This window comes from Andrena cerasifolii, chromosome 2 (genome assembly GCF_050908995.1).
Source record: "Andrena cerasifolii isolate SP2316 chromosome 2, iyAndCera1_principal, whole genome shotgun sequence".
Classification (NCBI taxonomy): domain Eukaryota; kingdom Metazoa; phylum Arthropoda; class Insecta; order Hymenoptera; family Andrenidae; genus Andrena; species Andrena cerasifolii.
In genome coordinates, this window is record NC_135119.1 from 22,449,255 (window position 1) to 22,466,775 (window position 17,521).

At 48.0% G+C, this 17,521-nt stretch overlaps 1 protein-coding gene and 1 long non-coding RNA gene across 4 annotated transcripts in view; one reads left to right on the forward strand and one right to left on the reverse strand.

Moving 5' to 3' along the window:
* LOC143378986 (uncharacterized) overlaps nt 1–17,521 on the forward strand; it is a 289,875-nt gene that overhangs the window by 204,456 nt on the left and 67,898 nt on the right. The window lies entirely within an intron of this gene.
* Nucleotides 1–17,521, reverse strand: part of LOC143378968 (uncharacterized) — a 314,434-nt gene that overhangs the window by 178,113 nt on the left and 118,800 nt on the right. For all 3 annotated transcript variants that reach the window (XM_076831181.1, XM_076831180.1, XM_076831179.1), the window contains one exon: nt 5,493–5,658. In XM_076831181.1, coding sequence (XP_076687296.1) covers nt 5,493–5,658 — 166 coding nt within the window. The remainder of the gene's footprint in view (nt 1–5,492; nt 5,659–17,521) is intronic.

Here is a 17,521-nt window from a genome sequence, read left to right on the forward strand (position 1 = left end):
TTCTAATTAACGGTGAGCGAAAGTGGGTGATCGACGCGACCCACGGTAAAAGAAGCGAGCCAAGAGAGACCAGTAGATTAGAGAAGAGGACAGAAGGGAGCCTTTATCCGACTTATCTGCTGACAGTGTCGAAGCGCGAGGCCCGCAGCTTCAAGTCGGGTCTACACGGTGCACAATCACTTACGGTCGGTCTGATTCCAACTAGCAGAGGGAAAGAAAGAAAGAGAAAGAGAGAGTGGCGATAATCGGTGTGTTCGTGGAACAGTGAATCGACCAGCCGAGGCTGTGTGCACCTAGCGTCTATACGCGTACCCCACGAAGAATCTAAGATCCTATCGTGAAATGCTTGGAGCGCGATATGACCGCCGCCTATTGCTACTCGTCTTACTGGCGGGCCGGGGCCCTCTCTCCATCGCTCCCGCGCGGCCTTCCTTCTCTCGATTATCGTTTTGCCATTCAACCGGGGGATTTATCTCGATCGACGGAACATGCTGCCCGCGGTGTGTGCTCTCCCGGCTCCGATAAGGCTCCATAAACGTCGCCTTAATTGCGGCTAATAAAACCGCGACACCTCGGTGCGGCCACCTTTTTCTACTTTCATTTCGCGAAAATCGCGCCCAAGCTAAATATAACCGTGCGCAGGGACGACAATAAAATCGTGAGGCACGGTAAGTGTCGCCGACGAGGAGCACGCGGGTTCCCTTGTTATCTTCGCGGTAAATGCCTTTCGGTGTCTCTCCCACATGGCTCTCGAAGCTCTTCTAATAGAATTTAACCTTGCGGATGTTCGATGTTCGGAAATTCTTTCCTATTCAATTGCATCGCGCAGAGATTTAGTTCCTGTTGCTCGGATACGCGCGACAGGGGCCTGACAGGCCGATTATCGCTGTAACAGTTTGATATCGTAGGAAAGTTCTATCCCTGAAATTTTGAAATCCGCTGTGCTCGCACATTGGGATCGACGATGACAAATTGCGCTGCCCTGAAGGCTCCATTTAGACGAACTGATTGTCTCTGACATCTACAAATCCAGCCTGCCCGCTGCTACAAGCGTTTATCACCCGATCAGCTGCTCAGTCACCGATAATCGTTTTACCATTCGCCCAGGGATTTATCTCGATGGCTGGGAACATGCCACCGGCAGACTCACTGCGCGCGATAAGGGAACGCTATGATAACAAGCCGCTGTTTGCTGGAGCAACACGGCGTGTCGCGCTGCGATTACGCGGGACCAGCGCGTGTCTCGCCTTTTCAGTTCGACTTCTAATCGGCTGCGAATGCTGTCGCGATTCCGTTATCTGGCTGAACAGTTGTCGCCAGCGCGTAGGACGCGCTCAAAGACGACGTTGTTTAATGGACACTTCGCGAGTCGACAGAACACGTTTACACCCTAACACCGTCTCGATCACTGTAATCTCGCTGCAATCACAATGCGTACAAATATACTACACATAATGTTCCCATTGCAACGGCAATGCGAAATGAGCGAGCGTTCGCTTGAAGTTACGGATAGATCTTGTAACAGACCCCTGGATCGGAGTCTCCAATTGAGAATCGAGAAATTGCCACGTTACGAAGAATTTACAATTTCACGATGCGATAGTATTTGGAAGTCACGGTAGTTTTTAGAGTCGACAGTGAGCCAGACCAATGGCACCGTTCTTCCCGTCCCTAAAAGCTGAAAGGTCGCTCGCATCGGTGATTCCGTCGGTTTCCCCCTTAAACGCAAAAAGATTACGCCGGACCGTTAATACGGTTACGCATTATCTAGATTGCTACCCGTCTGCTTCCGCCGGCCGAGAAACAGCATGAGTAATTAATCAAAGACAATCAAAGTCTGGGAGCTTCGGCTGGGGCCGACTCCCAACAAACGGGACGCTATCCGTCATCTTTTCTCCGTTAAAACGCCGGGGAAGCCAGAAGAGCGGCAAGAGGTCGGATAGGAGGAACAGAAACGCGGCGTTCCTCTCCCGGATGTGAATTACACATACGAAAAGCTCAGGCGGCGTGCCTCGCGAGCTGTCGGCGACTTTCTCCGGGAAGGTTGCACGAGATACCGATCTGTGCTTTTAACGAACAAAATGAACGCCCACGCGGGAATCTGGGCGAGCACCGAGGTGGAACGTCGCGACCATTTGGTTCCTCGTTGAAAGACTGGGTGAAAAATGCGGAACGAGCCTTCTGGGCTCGGTACTTTTTACTCGTTTCTTCGTGGAATGCAAAGCAGCGTCGGGCAATTTTCTAATTTCACTTCGATTGTTTATGCGACGAGTAGTACCGAGCGGTAAGTGGATCACTTTCGTGCGGTGGCCCTTTTACCGAATCGCGGCACGCCCTCCCGAACGTTTACGTGTGCAAACAAGTGACGTTGCTTCTAGATCCGTGGGACAACGTTCGTATCCCTCGAGTGAACGCGTGACAAGTTTCCTTTATAACGCCGACCGTTTCGAAAAGGGAGTCAAAGCGGGCCCCGCGATGAGAGCCATGGGCCGTAACAACGAGACCCGACCACGCTAATGCGCTCGTCAAGTTTTACGAGATTCTGCCGAGCAACACGCTGAAAAGTTAACAGTTAATGACTCGGCCACCAGGGTACGGAAAAAAAAATTAATGGACCCCTTTGGGATCCCCCGCATCCGTAATTGCTCATTTTCGTGGTACGATTTTGCCTGCGACGATAAGATTCGTAACGACCGCCTGCGAGCTTTCAGCAGACAGCGAAGAACGTCTACTGGGATTCAATTGAAGGGTAGCAACGCAATCGATAAGGAGCAAACAGCACACATCTCGCGATAGCATCTTGAAACAGTGAAGACTAGTGATTAGTTCCGGTGGTATGAAACCTGGAAGCATTGCTCTACCTTGGTTGCTCGATGGATACTTAAGAATTCCGACGCATGAAATGCTTCGAGACACATCTCAGAATGAAGCTCAGTAACAGTGAAATACTCGAGGAGAAATAACTTAATGTAACTCATGAACAGTAATAGAATTTGAGAAAGAGGAAACGAGACTTTTCAACGAGGTAAGCCCGCTGCGTTTCCCTCCTAATGCGACCGTGAAATTGTGCAAGCACGCGGATCCGTGGAAGTGGTAGCGCGCGACCTGTGTCAGGTCCTCGTTCCCCAGACAACAGGTCGCCGAAGCTGTCCATTTCTCAAGGTGTTTCATTTTTCGTTGCGTCAGCAGGCCTGAGGACATCCCGAACGCAGCTGAATACGCTGCGAGAGCCAAGTCAGCCGGTCGCGATCGACTCCGTTGCTCTGCACGCGTATATGGTATCCACGCACGATCGGAATTTTCCGATAGCCACCAAGCGGCGATTTATGGACGCGCGAGGAAATGGACGCGAGCCGTTATACACGGCCTCGACTCGGGCCTGGAAAGGGGAGGCTCGACGTTCAAAGTCTATGTTCGATATCTGGCTGTATTCTATCGCCGCGGGGTATCGTTACCAGCGATTTACGGGAAAACAATGGAACTTTAGAGAAGCAAAATGGTGCTCCTCCATCGATACATCCTCCAACAGTTTTCCCCTAGTTTCCAGCAGGAACAGCTTGCACCCCTGGAATGGGGACTTCGGTTATACGGATCGTTTCCCTATCAATTTCGGAACGTTTAACTGTTATAATTGGCAGAACAGGGGGAGGGTATAAACAACCTTTGGTCATGATTGAACCGAGAGAAAATTAATTCTGCAGCTGAGGTGGATTACCAAAGCACTCGATCAAAACTTCCCCAAGTGAGTTTACACCGACGAAGAATTTTATTCGTATTTATCATTACATACTACCACGTTTTCCATACAGAGCTCCATGGTCGCGTCTGTAGCGGGACAAATTAGCTTTCGCGGCGTGGAAACGGCGATTCGCGGTAGAAAAAGTACTGGCAACGTTTAGAGCGACGAACTCGGTGACTATACGACGACTACGATGCCCCGGGGCAAGGACTACGGGTTGCGACCCCAATCGCATTCGGATTCTGCTTTGCGCAGGTGTGCGTGGTCATTAATCCAGAAATGGAAGTGAATGCGGGTCCAAATGCTGGTCAGGAGCGCGGGGCACGTTGCTCGCGTCTCTCCTCTCCCTTACTTTTTTTTCTTCGCTTCCCTCGTGATTCCGGCAATAAAAAAGGGGCGTGGCCCGTGCCCCTCAACCGGCCGATTTCGCGGTTCGAACACTTAACCGGACCATGTTGCACGATACTTTGCGCGCGGAACGACTTTTTACTCGGGCCTATGAAACTGGTAGTTCGTGGCCATTAAGCGCTCTTAAGATTATTTCAGCTATTAGCAGCTTCTTTTATAGTGCGCGGCATTTCTGCTCTGTTCGGGATACTGGATAGAGTCTATTTCACGAGCAACCTCAAACATGGAGAACGAAAGCTGCCTATAGTAGCTATCAGCTGTATAATTGCCAGGTCTTATCTCTGTCTTTATTCTATGAATAATTTATCTTGCTTCGAAGCCTCCATTAGACTATAAAACTTTTGAAACGACGATATACAGGAAGCGATTTCCCCGGTTCGTACCTACAGTTCCTCAAGAACCAGCCGTACTTTCGATAAATAACGACGCAATTTCAGCGCGGCCGAGATTAGCGCACTTTTAGCGCGAGCATGCTCCCCGAGCCAAGGATATGCCGTATAGTGTCCGCGGGACGGTTCGGGGACGTTTATCGCGGGCAGATCGTGTGGCTAATCGGTAAAGCTGTGGCAAGGACGCAACCTATCCACCGTAGCCTTGGCTGTTTCGTGAAACCCGCGCGCATTGCCAGGCACATCGGTTTTCCATAGAATGGGCCGGGGTCGGTGGGCTCGTCCGCGAGCGGTATGCAGAAAAAATGCAACATAATTAACCCATAAAGCAACGCAATCGCCAGAGATCTCCGACGGTTTACCCATAAGCGAGAGAGCCCGGCCACTTTCGAGCCGCGCGCGGTATTCCGCGGTTGCTGCACGCTCGTATGCGCCCGTATGCACCTGCATGCACGCGCCGGTGCGCGGGGAACGTACAGCGGCCACGCGTGCACGTACACCCGCCGCGAGAGTGTACACAAACGCGCGTAGGGACAGGCAATAGCCGATAGAGGCGGTTTCCTTCGCCTTCGGTTCATAATGTGGAATTGTACGGTCTCGCGAGTGCTGGAATTTTAAGCGCGCCTCTCGAATGCGCCTTCTACGCGCGGTTTATTGCAACCGGGCGTTAACTGCGCTTGAGGATCTTCCTTGTTCGGGGAAACGTGTGAAACATGTGGGCTATGCCCATCCAGGTGGCAAATACTAACGAGGCAATTGATTCTCTTCTATGGATCACTCTTTTTATGAGGATGTATGAGCTTCGAGATTATAGGTTGCAATGAATCTGGGTGTCTAAACTCCTTGTCGATTGGGTAGGAATTTAGAGACCTTTAATTTAGAGACAGCGGCAAGGAAGATTTCCCCGTTGAAGCCCAGCGAAGAATGGCATGCACTGTTGAATTTCGTTCACTCACCGGTGGAGACGGAGAGAGGCGGTGGCGTAGGCGTCGTCGAAGGTGAAGGGATTCTTCTAGCCGCTGCGGTAATTATAGCCGCTGGACTGTACCGAGGCACCTGCAACACCACGGGAGTTTTCACGGACAGGTCCACTGGTTCCAGCTGCACCGGCGGTCCCGCCGCCTGAAACAGAAACGCACAGGCTCGTTAGTTAATGCACGTCAGGTGTAGCAGATTTTTCGTGAAACGCTCCTTGGGCGTAACATGGTAGGCCATCAATTATTCGCGCATCGAACAGAACACGTGTCGCGAGGAACGGACGATCTAAATATGCTAAATAGGTTTATCGAAGTTGAGGATACGAGACATTCTTTTTTATCCTCGTCCTCTCCGACTGTTCACATTGAATATTTATGTTGGCTGCTAATATGGAAGATTCTAGCGAGGGAGGCATGGGATAATTACCCTCGTTGCGCGTACACTCCTTCCTCGAGGAGTCTCACAACGTTCTCTACTTAAAAACTCTCTTGACGCACTCTCAACTCGTTATACACACTATACCGGCACTCGTAATGCACTTACTTCCACATATGTACGTCTCTACGTACTGCACTCATTGCACCACTCAACGGTCTCGAGCACACGTGTTCCTGGGCCCCCTTTTTCGAACCCGGCCGCAGAGACAGTTGCCGAAGGCTTGAATTTCAACATTCAGCAGTGTCCGAGGTTTACCCGAAATATTGGAGGTGAGAAAACGTGGAGGATTCTTTCGTGGAAATCCCACAGTCGCGGAATTCGCGCGCTGCAGACGGAGCTATCGTGCCCCAATGATCGGAACGGCCGATCTGAAATCCCTCTGAGGAAGCGAGCCCGATAAATCGATAGCCAAAGGTACTACCTTCGTACCTAGCTTATCTCCGGGCAGCGCTCGCCGCTAGTAGCCGACCGAAGTGCTTTCGCGCAATTAGCATAACTAGCGTTGCTATTGACGTGGACTAATCACGACCAGTTCCCACGAGATCACAGTGACCCGAGCCTGCCCACTGACTATGCACGCGATGCTATCCAGTGGCTTCGATCGTCTTCGATCGTTTTCGATCGTCCGAGGATCGACGGGGTTGATGGACGACGATGAACGTGCGACGAAAGCCCTCTCCGCCACCGAGAAATTTCACGGAGCAGCGAGATGCGTCCAACCTCAACGGGTGTCGCCAACGAACTGAGCTGAGCCATTTAACGCCAACCCTCCGAAGGGTCGAACTCCGGATAATAATATTTTCAACCCTATTTTCTTCACACACCGCAGAGTATCCCCGCAAACTCAGCTATTAATTAGTATTTATGGCTTCTGTTTTTACACGCGTATTATGTAAATTTTGAGAAGGGAGGTTGACTTGGGAGGGATGATTTGACGGAACCGTAATTTCGCAAGGGGAAACGTAAGACGCGTCGATCCGTCTTCGTTACGTTTTTGTAATTCGGATAATTACACGATCATCCTTGGCGTTGGCCTGTCGCGCTTAATTACTCGCGCATTTCCCTCCGTTTGAGAAGATTTATGGCCATGGCACATGCGAGAGGGACATCGGACAAACTTGCGTCTAATTTTTAATAGCGTCTCTTGAGTGCCATTCTTATTACTTTCGATTAATCTCTCGCCTCTAGAGGCATGGAACAGCGAGATTATGTCTCCCAAAGAAAACTTTTCCGTCTGTGACAAGAATATAAAGAATAGAGCATGTTCCCAGTTCCCTGCTACCCCTAATTCGACGCAGCTCCGTTTCGGCGACCACAACGAGTCGCCCTCCGCATCAACGACAGCGACGAACAGCAATTTCATATTCTACAGAGCTCGCTGGGAGGATCGTGCCGGTATCGAATTCACAAAACAGAGTCGGATGGAAGATCTGATTTACAGCGGCGGCTGGGTCCGACCACCGAGAGCGATTGTTTCCAGGTAATGTCTTGACGAAACGTGGGAATGCTTGAGCATATATCGACAATGAAAACCTCCGCCCCTCCGCCCCCGTAACGTGCCTTTCATAGAGCCGAACGAACGGTATCGCGTCGTGGAACACGATACACGGATAATAGCGTAACATCGCCGATACGTTAAGACGGAATAACTGTACGAAACTGTAACGTCCGCTGTTTGAACAAATCGAAGAACAATGCGACGAGGGAGCACGTCATGTTCGACGCGGGGTAAATCGTGACGATCGCTGTCGGCTTTCTGCGTTCCTGGCCGTTTTAGCTGGGGAATCGGGGACAGTGATAAAGTGGCAACAGTTTTTTCAATTCGGCGCACAATGATGGCTGCAGCCTACGATGTTCAGGATGAATATGATAGTTGTGTATTCACGATGTTAGGCTGGGGCCTGTAATCGTGGATGGTATTCGAAAACAGAAGGAGACTTGCGAAACGAGACGGCGGAATCGATTCCGAAAAAAAAAAAAAGAACAGGGACACTCGTCACGCGAGACACGCCCATGTCAGGCGTTCTCGTTTTCAGGAAACTCGTCGTTACTCGCATTTGTTATTCATGACCCGGGAACAAGGGGTCTAGCAGCTGTCGTCCGTAGTTTCGGCCACGACGATGAAATCGTAATGGCATGCACGTCACGGCGCGGCGAACACAAACAACGGCATCTTTGCGGATCCACGGTTTTAATTAAGGAAACACGATGCTGAGCTCCGCGAGCCCACCCGTGATTGATTCCCAGATTTTAATTCTGCTCCTGTCACTTTCGAATTGTTTTAGATACATAAAAAGAGAGGAATTATTTTTGTTTAGCGCAGATAGCCGACAAGCCCAGCGTGATTGATTTTGAGATTGATTTTAATTCTGCTCCTGTCACAGTGGATTTATTTTAGATCGGTAAAAAGAAAGGAATTCTTTGTGTTTAGTGTAGATATTACTCAGACAGTCAACCTTGGGCAGTTCAAGTGGTAGAGGAATTGTTTAAGAAATTACTCAATTGACAAATTTATCATCTTCTTGTTGTGCCTTTTTTGACTTACACCACTCGTGAGATAATCTTCGTTCAATGCATCGCGAGTAACCGCAGTTAAATTAATAAGGTTTAACGAGAATTCGACGAGGTCGCCCCAGGACAGATCGTTTTACACGATTTGTCTGGCACAGAACCGACCGTACCATGGGCTATTTTAAAAAGAAAGGAAACGACCGTGTTCTCGAAGCCTCCCGACGGATGGAATCAAACGACGTATTAAATCCACGATGACTAATGAAAGACCGGGTAAACTGTTCTTAATGATGCCAGTGCTCTCGAGATACATAAGGGAGCATGTGTACGTGTCCGTATATATTGTGTATTATACTGTACATATGTTCCCACAGTAGCGACTGCTAATGAGAATATAACGGTCATCAATCATTCGTCAGGCGATCCGCGACCGAACGACTCCCATTGGAATTAATTTAATTACTACAAATGATTAGCCATAAAAATGGTCAGCGATCGGTCGATTGTCAAGTTCCAGGTAAAACTGGTTCCAGCCGTTACAATAATTCATGCAGCAGGAAGCATTAGACTCATTTTGGGTAGCCAGAGGAGAAGCGGGAAAAAAAATGGCACACGGTGTTCCTGAATGATTCGATTAGTTCGGCGAGACGTAATTAACGGAATTTAATATGGATAATGACATCTAATGAGGGTAATAGTATGCTAGCAGCCGATGATCGATAACTTTTAATGAGCCGTCGTCTTTGGAAATTGATACCATAGTCCGCCATTTGTCCGCCGTGCGCTGACGAAGAAAAAACCAGGAGCAATGAATATTCACCGAGCTAACAGCTGACCGAGTTCGGCTAGTAATTAAGCGTTACACAACGAGGAGAAACTGGGTGTACCCATTTTCTGAAGAGCTCAGATCTGTGTCCCACGTTTCAAGGCGTGACTTTAGGCACAGATCCATTAATCTGAAGAAGACTTAATCGTGAACCTGAGCCAGGTTTAGTAGGACCTTCTTTTCCAACATCAACCTGTAGAATACACTTGAAAGTGACACGGAGGTTCCTCCTAAATTACTCACAAGCTTTACAGCTCCTATTATACCTACCAAAGCAACTAAGTAGATACACACAACTATTCGCTACTTAGCCACCGTGACATTTATTGCATTTCCTCGCGTCAGATTTCTGTTAGTTTTAAGTGGTTACGTTAACAACTGCTGACAGCTGGACCTCGCCTTTTTCGCTCTACTTTTAACTGTACTATTTTTCTCCTTCTTTTTTTCTTTTATCTATTTGTTTTTTTATCTTCTTCTTATTTTTGTAATGTCTACTGGTTCAATAAAGAATTATTATCTTTTATTATTATTAAATTTCGCTCACCTATTTCCACCTAAATCATAACCTTTGCCATTCACACTGCAAACTTCGACACTTCTTGCAGCCCCATCGTGCCCAGATTAGGATCGTGGATGCAGGTCCAGTGAATTACTGGCGCGATGAAAATCGATGAATAGACGGATAACGTTTCGAAAGAATTCCTTTAAAAGCGAACGTGTTGGCCGGGCCGAGGTCGAGGAATAAATTAGTCGGAAGAGTGTTGCCCTTCCCGTGGATCACAGGAGAGCGTGTGCACAACGGCCAGCGCACGGCTGTCTTTGGAATTATCGGCAAGATCTACCGTGGCCGAAGTAACTACAAGTTATTACGAAGATAGGCCCATTATATATTATACACGGTTACTTTTTATTACGACCCGCTCGGCGTACGCGCTTCGCGGTCGTGCAAGCCAAACACGCGCTGGATTAGGTTAACAGCCGATGTAGACATTACCGAAGATAGGGTGTTTATAGAGTAATTTTTGAGACGGTAAATTAGACTGTCCGCGACGGCGCGCGATCCAGGCACAGCCTTGAACGACCGGCCCCGTAGTTTCTCTCGATTTCTTATTCGACCTAGTGTCATCGTTTAAAAATTCCGTCGAGATTATGCGTCACCGCGGTGAGCCACTACTCGACAGCCTATAATACCGCGCGGGCAAAAAACCAAGCCAACGTCAAATTAATCGTACTCGTTAGCACCTTACGAGCTGGTAAACCCTAGTCGTTAAGCCGCTAAGCTTCGGCTCTGGAATACATAGCGACAGTTGTGGGCTCGTCATTCCGTTTAATATGTAGTAACAGCGGAAGGTAGCTGGTATATTAGAGATAACGTTATGTTGTAGCAGCGAGAATAACAACTGATAATGCCCTGCCGGCCGTCGAAGATCGGCTGCTGAGAAGTATCGTGGACCCGCATTACGCAAGGCGGGTACAGTATCCCTGGACTTCTTTTTACCGCGACGGGCACAGGTGATCCCCCGGCACGTACGTGTCCGAACGGCAGAACTGTCTTCATTAACGTTCTGCGTGGAACGGTGGCGAACGATCGCGGATAAATCAGTTTGCCCGCCGTTGTAAGTCGTCCAGGGCTAATCGAGGCTGACCAAATTAACCAGCGGCGCATCGTGCTCGCGGACCTTTGGAACGCGGCATTATCCTTATTTACAGAGGCCAGCGCTTGCTTCTCCCTGCCTCTCGCTGCTGCGATTCGAAACGAAATTGGCGTGGCCGGTTGGAACCCGGGAATTAGTCGGGAGCAAATTGTCCAGTGAGAAAGAAAGGAAATTGAAAGATTACCTTGTTTACCGTAAAGTAGATTATATATCCCTTTCCAAAAACTTGAGACGAAATCAAAGGTTTCGGTTTCATTGACAGACTTCGTCGGCCGACGGGCACGGGTGTAAAAAAGGGAGGCGAAGTTCTCCGAAGCAGCGATCGCGAATACTTTCGAAGCGGTCGAGGCGCGGCCCGTATTTCGACAACTGGAGAGCAAATTAGAGCGGCGTTTCCGCGAAGCCGAATCGTACATCTTCGAGCGGATCGTTACGGCGAGGACAGGGACCTTTTTACGAAACTGTCAGTGGCGATCGAATACGGAACCATCGCGGACGGCTCAATTCGAGCACGGAGAATGTTTATGACACCGGTCGCCCGTCTCCTTATTGGGCGCGGGGCGATGCTCGTTAACCAGCACGGGCGAAATAAAAGCGGAGAGCGTCCGAGAAGGAAGCGCTAATTCGAGAGGACTCGCCGTCGGTCCGAGCGCCGATTTCCATCGGGAACGTAGCCTTTTTCTCACCTACGTATTACCCTTTTCGACTTTAATTTGCTTTTTGCCGCGACATCTGCGCCCTGGAACAGCCCCGGTCTTTCTTCCGCGCGATCGAATTCAATTAGCGGAGGCCATAGAGCTCCGACGGTGGCCGTTGCACGCTGTAAATAGGGATCGAACAGGAATCGGGAACGATATCGTGCTACTTTTGCGGAGATCGATACTGCGAACCACCAGCCGGGATGGAGAACTTTCATTCGCTACGCGACGCCGCGTTGCGTAATAAAACGAATATTTTTTGCCCACTATGGAAACCCCCTACCTTTCACTGTGTTTTTCACCTATCATCGCGAGTTCGATCGGACCGAGACTGGTGCAAATTGATTCGCGTGGCGTTCCAGCCGACTCCGTCGAATCTATAAAAGAGACGACGGTGTCCTCGCGAATGGGAGTCAATTGGAACTGGTTTAAGCGAACCTGATTTGCGTTCACCCGAGTTCAAGCAGATCCTAAGAGGTTAGATGCTAGAACGATCGATACGTCCATCCCACCCCTGGTCTCCTAAAAGATAATTCAAGGATCCCCGAAAAGCGCAGCGACAGTGTCCTCTCTTGAATAGTCACTCCGTGACACGCGGTTCACGTTCGCCAGCGAGGCAAGACGCAGCTCCGTTAGCCGATGGTAGCGGAGAAGGAAAAGAAAGAAAAAGGAAAAGCAGTGGGATAAAAGATCCCGAGCACGTTTCGCGATACGAGACACGCCTTGTGACATCATCGCTGCTTGATCTGAGAGTCCCACGAGGACGAAATAAGAGAGCAGGAGGAGAAACGCGCGCCGGAGGAAGAGAGGTTCGATGGGGCAGGATGGAGAAGGACAGTGGAGACGAGCGAGCTCCAAGTGCATCGCGGCTCGACAAGAATTCGAACCGATGTTACAGCTGATGCGAATTAAGCTGCAACGGATTTATCATGCAATGCTGGACACTCCCTGGTGCCCCCCTCGGTACCCACCCTCTTTGCTCCATCACTCCTTCATTTCGCGTCCCGTCCTTCGACGGAGCGTCTCCTCTCACGGAATTCGCCGGCTTATCGCGCTCCTCGTAAAGATGTCATTGATTATACGCACCGTCCACGCGCTGAGATATTACGCCTAGTGCGAATATACCGTGCAATAAAGATGCCTGCACCTTCAACGAGGGCCAAGGCTCGTGTGAGTGCCAGAGCGTGTACGTGGGTGCGAGACGATGCATATGTAAGCGGGTACATGCCGCGGCTTCACGCGTGTCGGGGAACAGTCGCGACGGGGGAAGCACCGAGAGAACCGTCGCGGCGGTTTAGACCGATGCATCCGGCTAATTGCAACCGGAGCTCCACGGTATCCCCGTGGAACAAGGTAAATTCGATTCCAAGGCTCGTAACTCCAAGTCTTCCATTTTCCAAGGAACTTTTACAATATTCCTGGCAAACACTTAAATTTTAATTGATATTCGCGCGGGGGTGGAAAGGTGACGGTGTAAGACTTTAAAGTATTAATATTAATGGAACCTTAAAAAATTCTGGTATGTAAAACCAGATGGGGCTTGGAATATTTCACTAACAACAAGATAGGAAGGTAGTGGAAGTTAGAATGTTTGTAAGGCTATTTAAATATTGAAATGAGTATCTTGCAATACGTATAAATAGTAACAATTTGAGAAATGTTTAAACATTGAGAATGCAATAAAATTCATTCGGCGTAGAAATTCATTTCAAGTACAAGTTTAAATGTTACTAATTGCTTTATGTTTCGAGTTGTATCGATCATAGTTAATAATAATTTTACTGGGCGGTTAGCGTAAATGTTGTTAACGCCATTTTTCATACTAATAGCCGCTGGAATGAATATTTTAGCGGAAAATCCATTTTTCTCGAATAATTCACAGACTGTCGCGTTTGAAGTTAAGGGGTTATGCCTACCTGCAGGGTCTGAAAAAACAAGCATTTTCGGGATTTTTTTTTTAAAGTTGAAGACTTTTTTAAATAAACCTTTATGTATTCGAAAGTGTGCATGTTAAACTACTTGTAGTACTTTTTGCGATGAGAAATATAAATAAATAAAAAAAATATCAACGATCTCGCCGCAGCGATTTTATATACACTTTCGAATATACAAGCGTTTATTTAAAAGTCTTCAAATTTTAAAAAAATACTTGCTTTTTCAGACATTGCAGGTAGGCATAACCCCTTAACTGTTGACCTTGTTGTGATCGTGTGTATCCCGGGCCACGTGGACTAGGGTTCCAAACCTGGTCCTCTTCTTACTCTCCTCACCCCCTCACTCTCTGGTTCAAGGTAGCTTATTCGGTTGGTGCCGAGTGCCGACCACATTTTGGGGTTCGTTAAAGATTATTCCAAATTTCATTTTTCTGTAAAGGTCAACATTCAGTTTTGTTCTCTTCTAACTGATTTCTTCGATGGTTTTTGCATGATTTGTTCTGTTTCGTACATTTCTTCGATGGTCTTGCGTTATTTATTCTATTTCATGTATTTCTTCGATGGTGTTACATGAATTATTCTATTTCATGTATTTCTTCCATGGTTTTACACGATTGATTCTATTTCATGTATTTCTTCGATGGCTTTAACATGATTAGTTCTGTTTCATGTATTTCTTCGATGGATTTGCATGATTTATTCTATTTCATGCATTTCTTCGACGGCTTTCATGACTTGTTTTCCTCTCATGCATCTCATTGATGTGTTTACATTTCCAGTTCTCCTTCATATATCTACGATGGATTTGCATGCTCGTGTATGCTCTCCTGTGGTTTCAAATTATCTCGATCGGCACCAACCGAATAAGTCTTTTGTTAGTTCTCTCCCAAGCTTATTGCACCATTACTAACATAATGTAATTGATTGTTTCAGCTTTGCAGGCTCACCCTTTCGCAGGAAAGGAAGATAATAAAAGAATATATTTAAAAAAAAGTGGTGAAAAGTGATTGTGAAAAGTGATAGTGAAAGAAGACACCTAAGGAAGCCTAGGCTAAGTTATTATAGTATGAAGTATTTAAGGCCCTGTGTAAAATTGCCAAGTAGCCACTGAATTTGATTAGCTTTGTGGCTCGTATGCTGGCTCATACGAGGTCATCGCTGGTTTCGTTTGCGGAAACAAGTGACTGAGCATGGAATCGGTATGGGTGGATCAGTTTCATCCCCTGGTGTTCTTGTCGCAAGGAAAAAGTTTCGGGCGTAGGGGGTGTACCTTCTGGTGCACTGCCTGCGTAAGCCACCCGGTCTGATACCCAATCTCCGCGTTAGTCGGCTTGAGTCAGGTCACACCGAGTGTCGCTCCTGACGAGTCGCATCGGAGCAACAGGAATCGTCTGGGAGGCGCCGAGCGCTTTTCCCTTTCGACTCGGACAGCAGGGTGGTAGAAACTGCGCCGTCGAATACTCCTTTCGTGCTCACCCGTAGTCTTCCCTTCTTTGCTGAATTTCTTTTAATCGAGTACTTGCTTGGCAGTTCTCTAGTTCTAAACTGAAAAGATAGATGGAACTTTATTTCCATCTATCTTTTTGGTTTAATAGGCTGTTTTCATGTTTCGATGGAACCTGGATTCCATCTATCTCTCAACCGGTCTCCAAACGCAGCAACCTCCTCGTGGTGAGACCTGGTAATGGATGAAAACCAAGCCGATGGCTGCGATTGTCAAATATTCTAAGTAGTTAGATGAAAGCATTTCTTTTACTTCCATGTGAAATTATTAAGCGTTGTTCGATTATCCCTACCCCAGAATACGAATACAGTGATAAAATAGAAGGATAAGCGGAACAACTTAGAATATTTCGGCCGAGGTGCTGGAACATATGGCACTTTGAATTTTTTCTGAGTTTCATCTGTTCTATCATCTCACGGAAATATTCCAAGTTCTAACTCCTTGATAAGGTATTGATAGGTCTTTCTAATCTTACTTCAAACTTTAAACTCTTTAAAATTTATACCATAAGCCTTGCAACACCATGACAACATCCATCTTCAACGTCATGCCCCAGGACAATCTGTCACTTGCTTGATTGCGCCAAACTTTTACCAATTACTTGGGTTAGTAATTATTGCTACGCCTGTCATAAAGCACGACCATCATTGTCGAAGGATTTCTAGCCCGTTGCACGGGTTCCACTTTCGCGAGAGCGAGGGCACGTCGAGAGAAGATGCGTCTTTCAAAGAGGCGCACCGCATAGGCACGGTTTCGCCATTTCAGTTTTGCCATTCGTCTGGCCGCTTAAAGATGTCATTGATTAAACGAGCAGGAAGCGTTAGTCGAACGGGATATACTTGTGCGTGCGGGTTTCTCACCCACACGCACGACACCCGCGACGGCCTTCGTGTGGGCAACGCATTATGGCACGGCGGTGTATGAATAGCCATGGCCCCTGGTCCCGAGAGATGCGTCTGGGCGTGTACGGGGCCCTTTTATGCTGCACGTTACATACCTCGTGGCATACCAGATTCATCCTTGAATAGAAGAATACGAAGGGAGAGCCGCGGCCTCGAAATCAGTCACGCCCGAACCTCGTTGCTCACCGAACATTTCATTCAGAGCAAAGTGCCTTACAAGTCCAGCGTCCATTCCTCTTAGCGACCATCGCGACGATCGCGACCCCGCTGTCGATTCAGCGATAACGAAAGAGGGGAAAATAACAAAGGGAAATACTTCCCGAATGATAGTAAAGCGAATGGAAATTATTACCAGAGTCGATTCGAGGTAATCTGCATTGCTTGCGTGTGGAAAACACACTGTGCACTCCGCGTGGCGGTTGATTACTCATGGGAGTCGTTTGCCTGAGAAACTGTGCACTCCAATTTTTGACTAATCCATCCTCGTGCATCGAGTAGCTTCATCATCCTCGTTTCATACTTTGCCTGCCCCGATATATTTCACGGCGCAAAGTATGCAATTTGAAAATGGCATGCGCTAAAACGAAACGCTGGCGATAACCCAGACGCATCAAATGCAATTTCGCTCGACTCGTATTAACGTAAGTACATGAATCCAGTGTCCCGTGTTAGCCGGGCAGAAGCCTTTAGGAAAATAAGTCACGCACGAGGGCACTTCATAAGCATAATGCAGCTCGCGCGAGCGCGAGCAACACAGTCGAAGAGGAGGAAGAAGGATGAAAGAGATAGCCATCGACATACTCCAACGATCAGCTACTGGCGTTTATGAAAGTCTTCCCTATGGTGGCACTAATTCAACGCGGCGTTTAATCCGCGCCCGATTACCTGCCGCGAACTTCGTTACCCGATCACTAATTGCTGCTTCATTAACAGTGCCCTGCAGTTTATTGGGACGCGTTTAGTAGGGACATACGGTTTATGAATCCCCAAAATTATGAAATTTAACTAGGGAGAAGTTACTCGGGACACCACTTCCCCATCTTCCTCCTCCAACTTGCCGCTGTTCCCTCAACTGGCTGAACGGGCGACAAGTTTGATTGCGAGTCGTTCGATCTGCCGTTCCAGACAGCTCCCTCGTGGTAACCGATATCGACGATCGGCGGGATAATCAATGACAGGGAGTAGCAGCTACGCCGACTGCAAATTGTAAATTCCCCATGAAATTAGACGAACTGGCTACTTTCAACTTCCAACGAATCGATTCTGGTCTAGCTTGAATCTGTGTACGTGCGCATTGGTACGCAGATATCGATCTAAGCGAGCCTTAGAATCGAGCGCTCCACAGCTACGTAGGTACTTCATTCAGTTCGTAAAATCCTTTCCGCTTCTAAAATCTCGAAAACGGCACCCAGTAGGTACCTGCACGCGGTAAATACGCGATATTTTTCGACGGAGGCCTCTGAAAGTCAAAACAGCCAGTTTTGCCGAGCATTTAATATTTTGGACAGATAAAAAACGACGGACTTGTGATTAATGGTT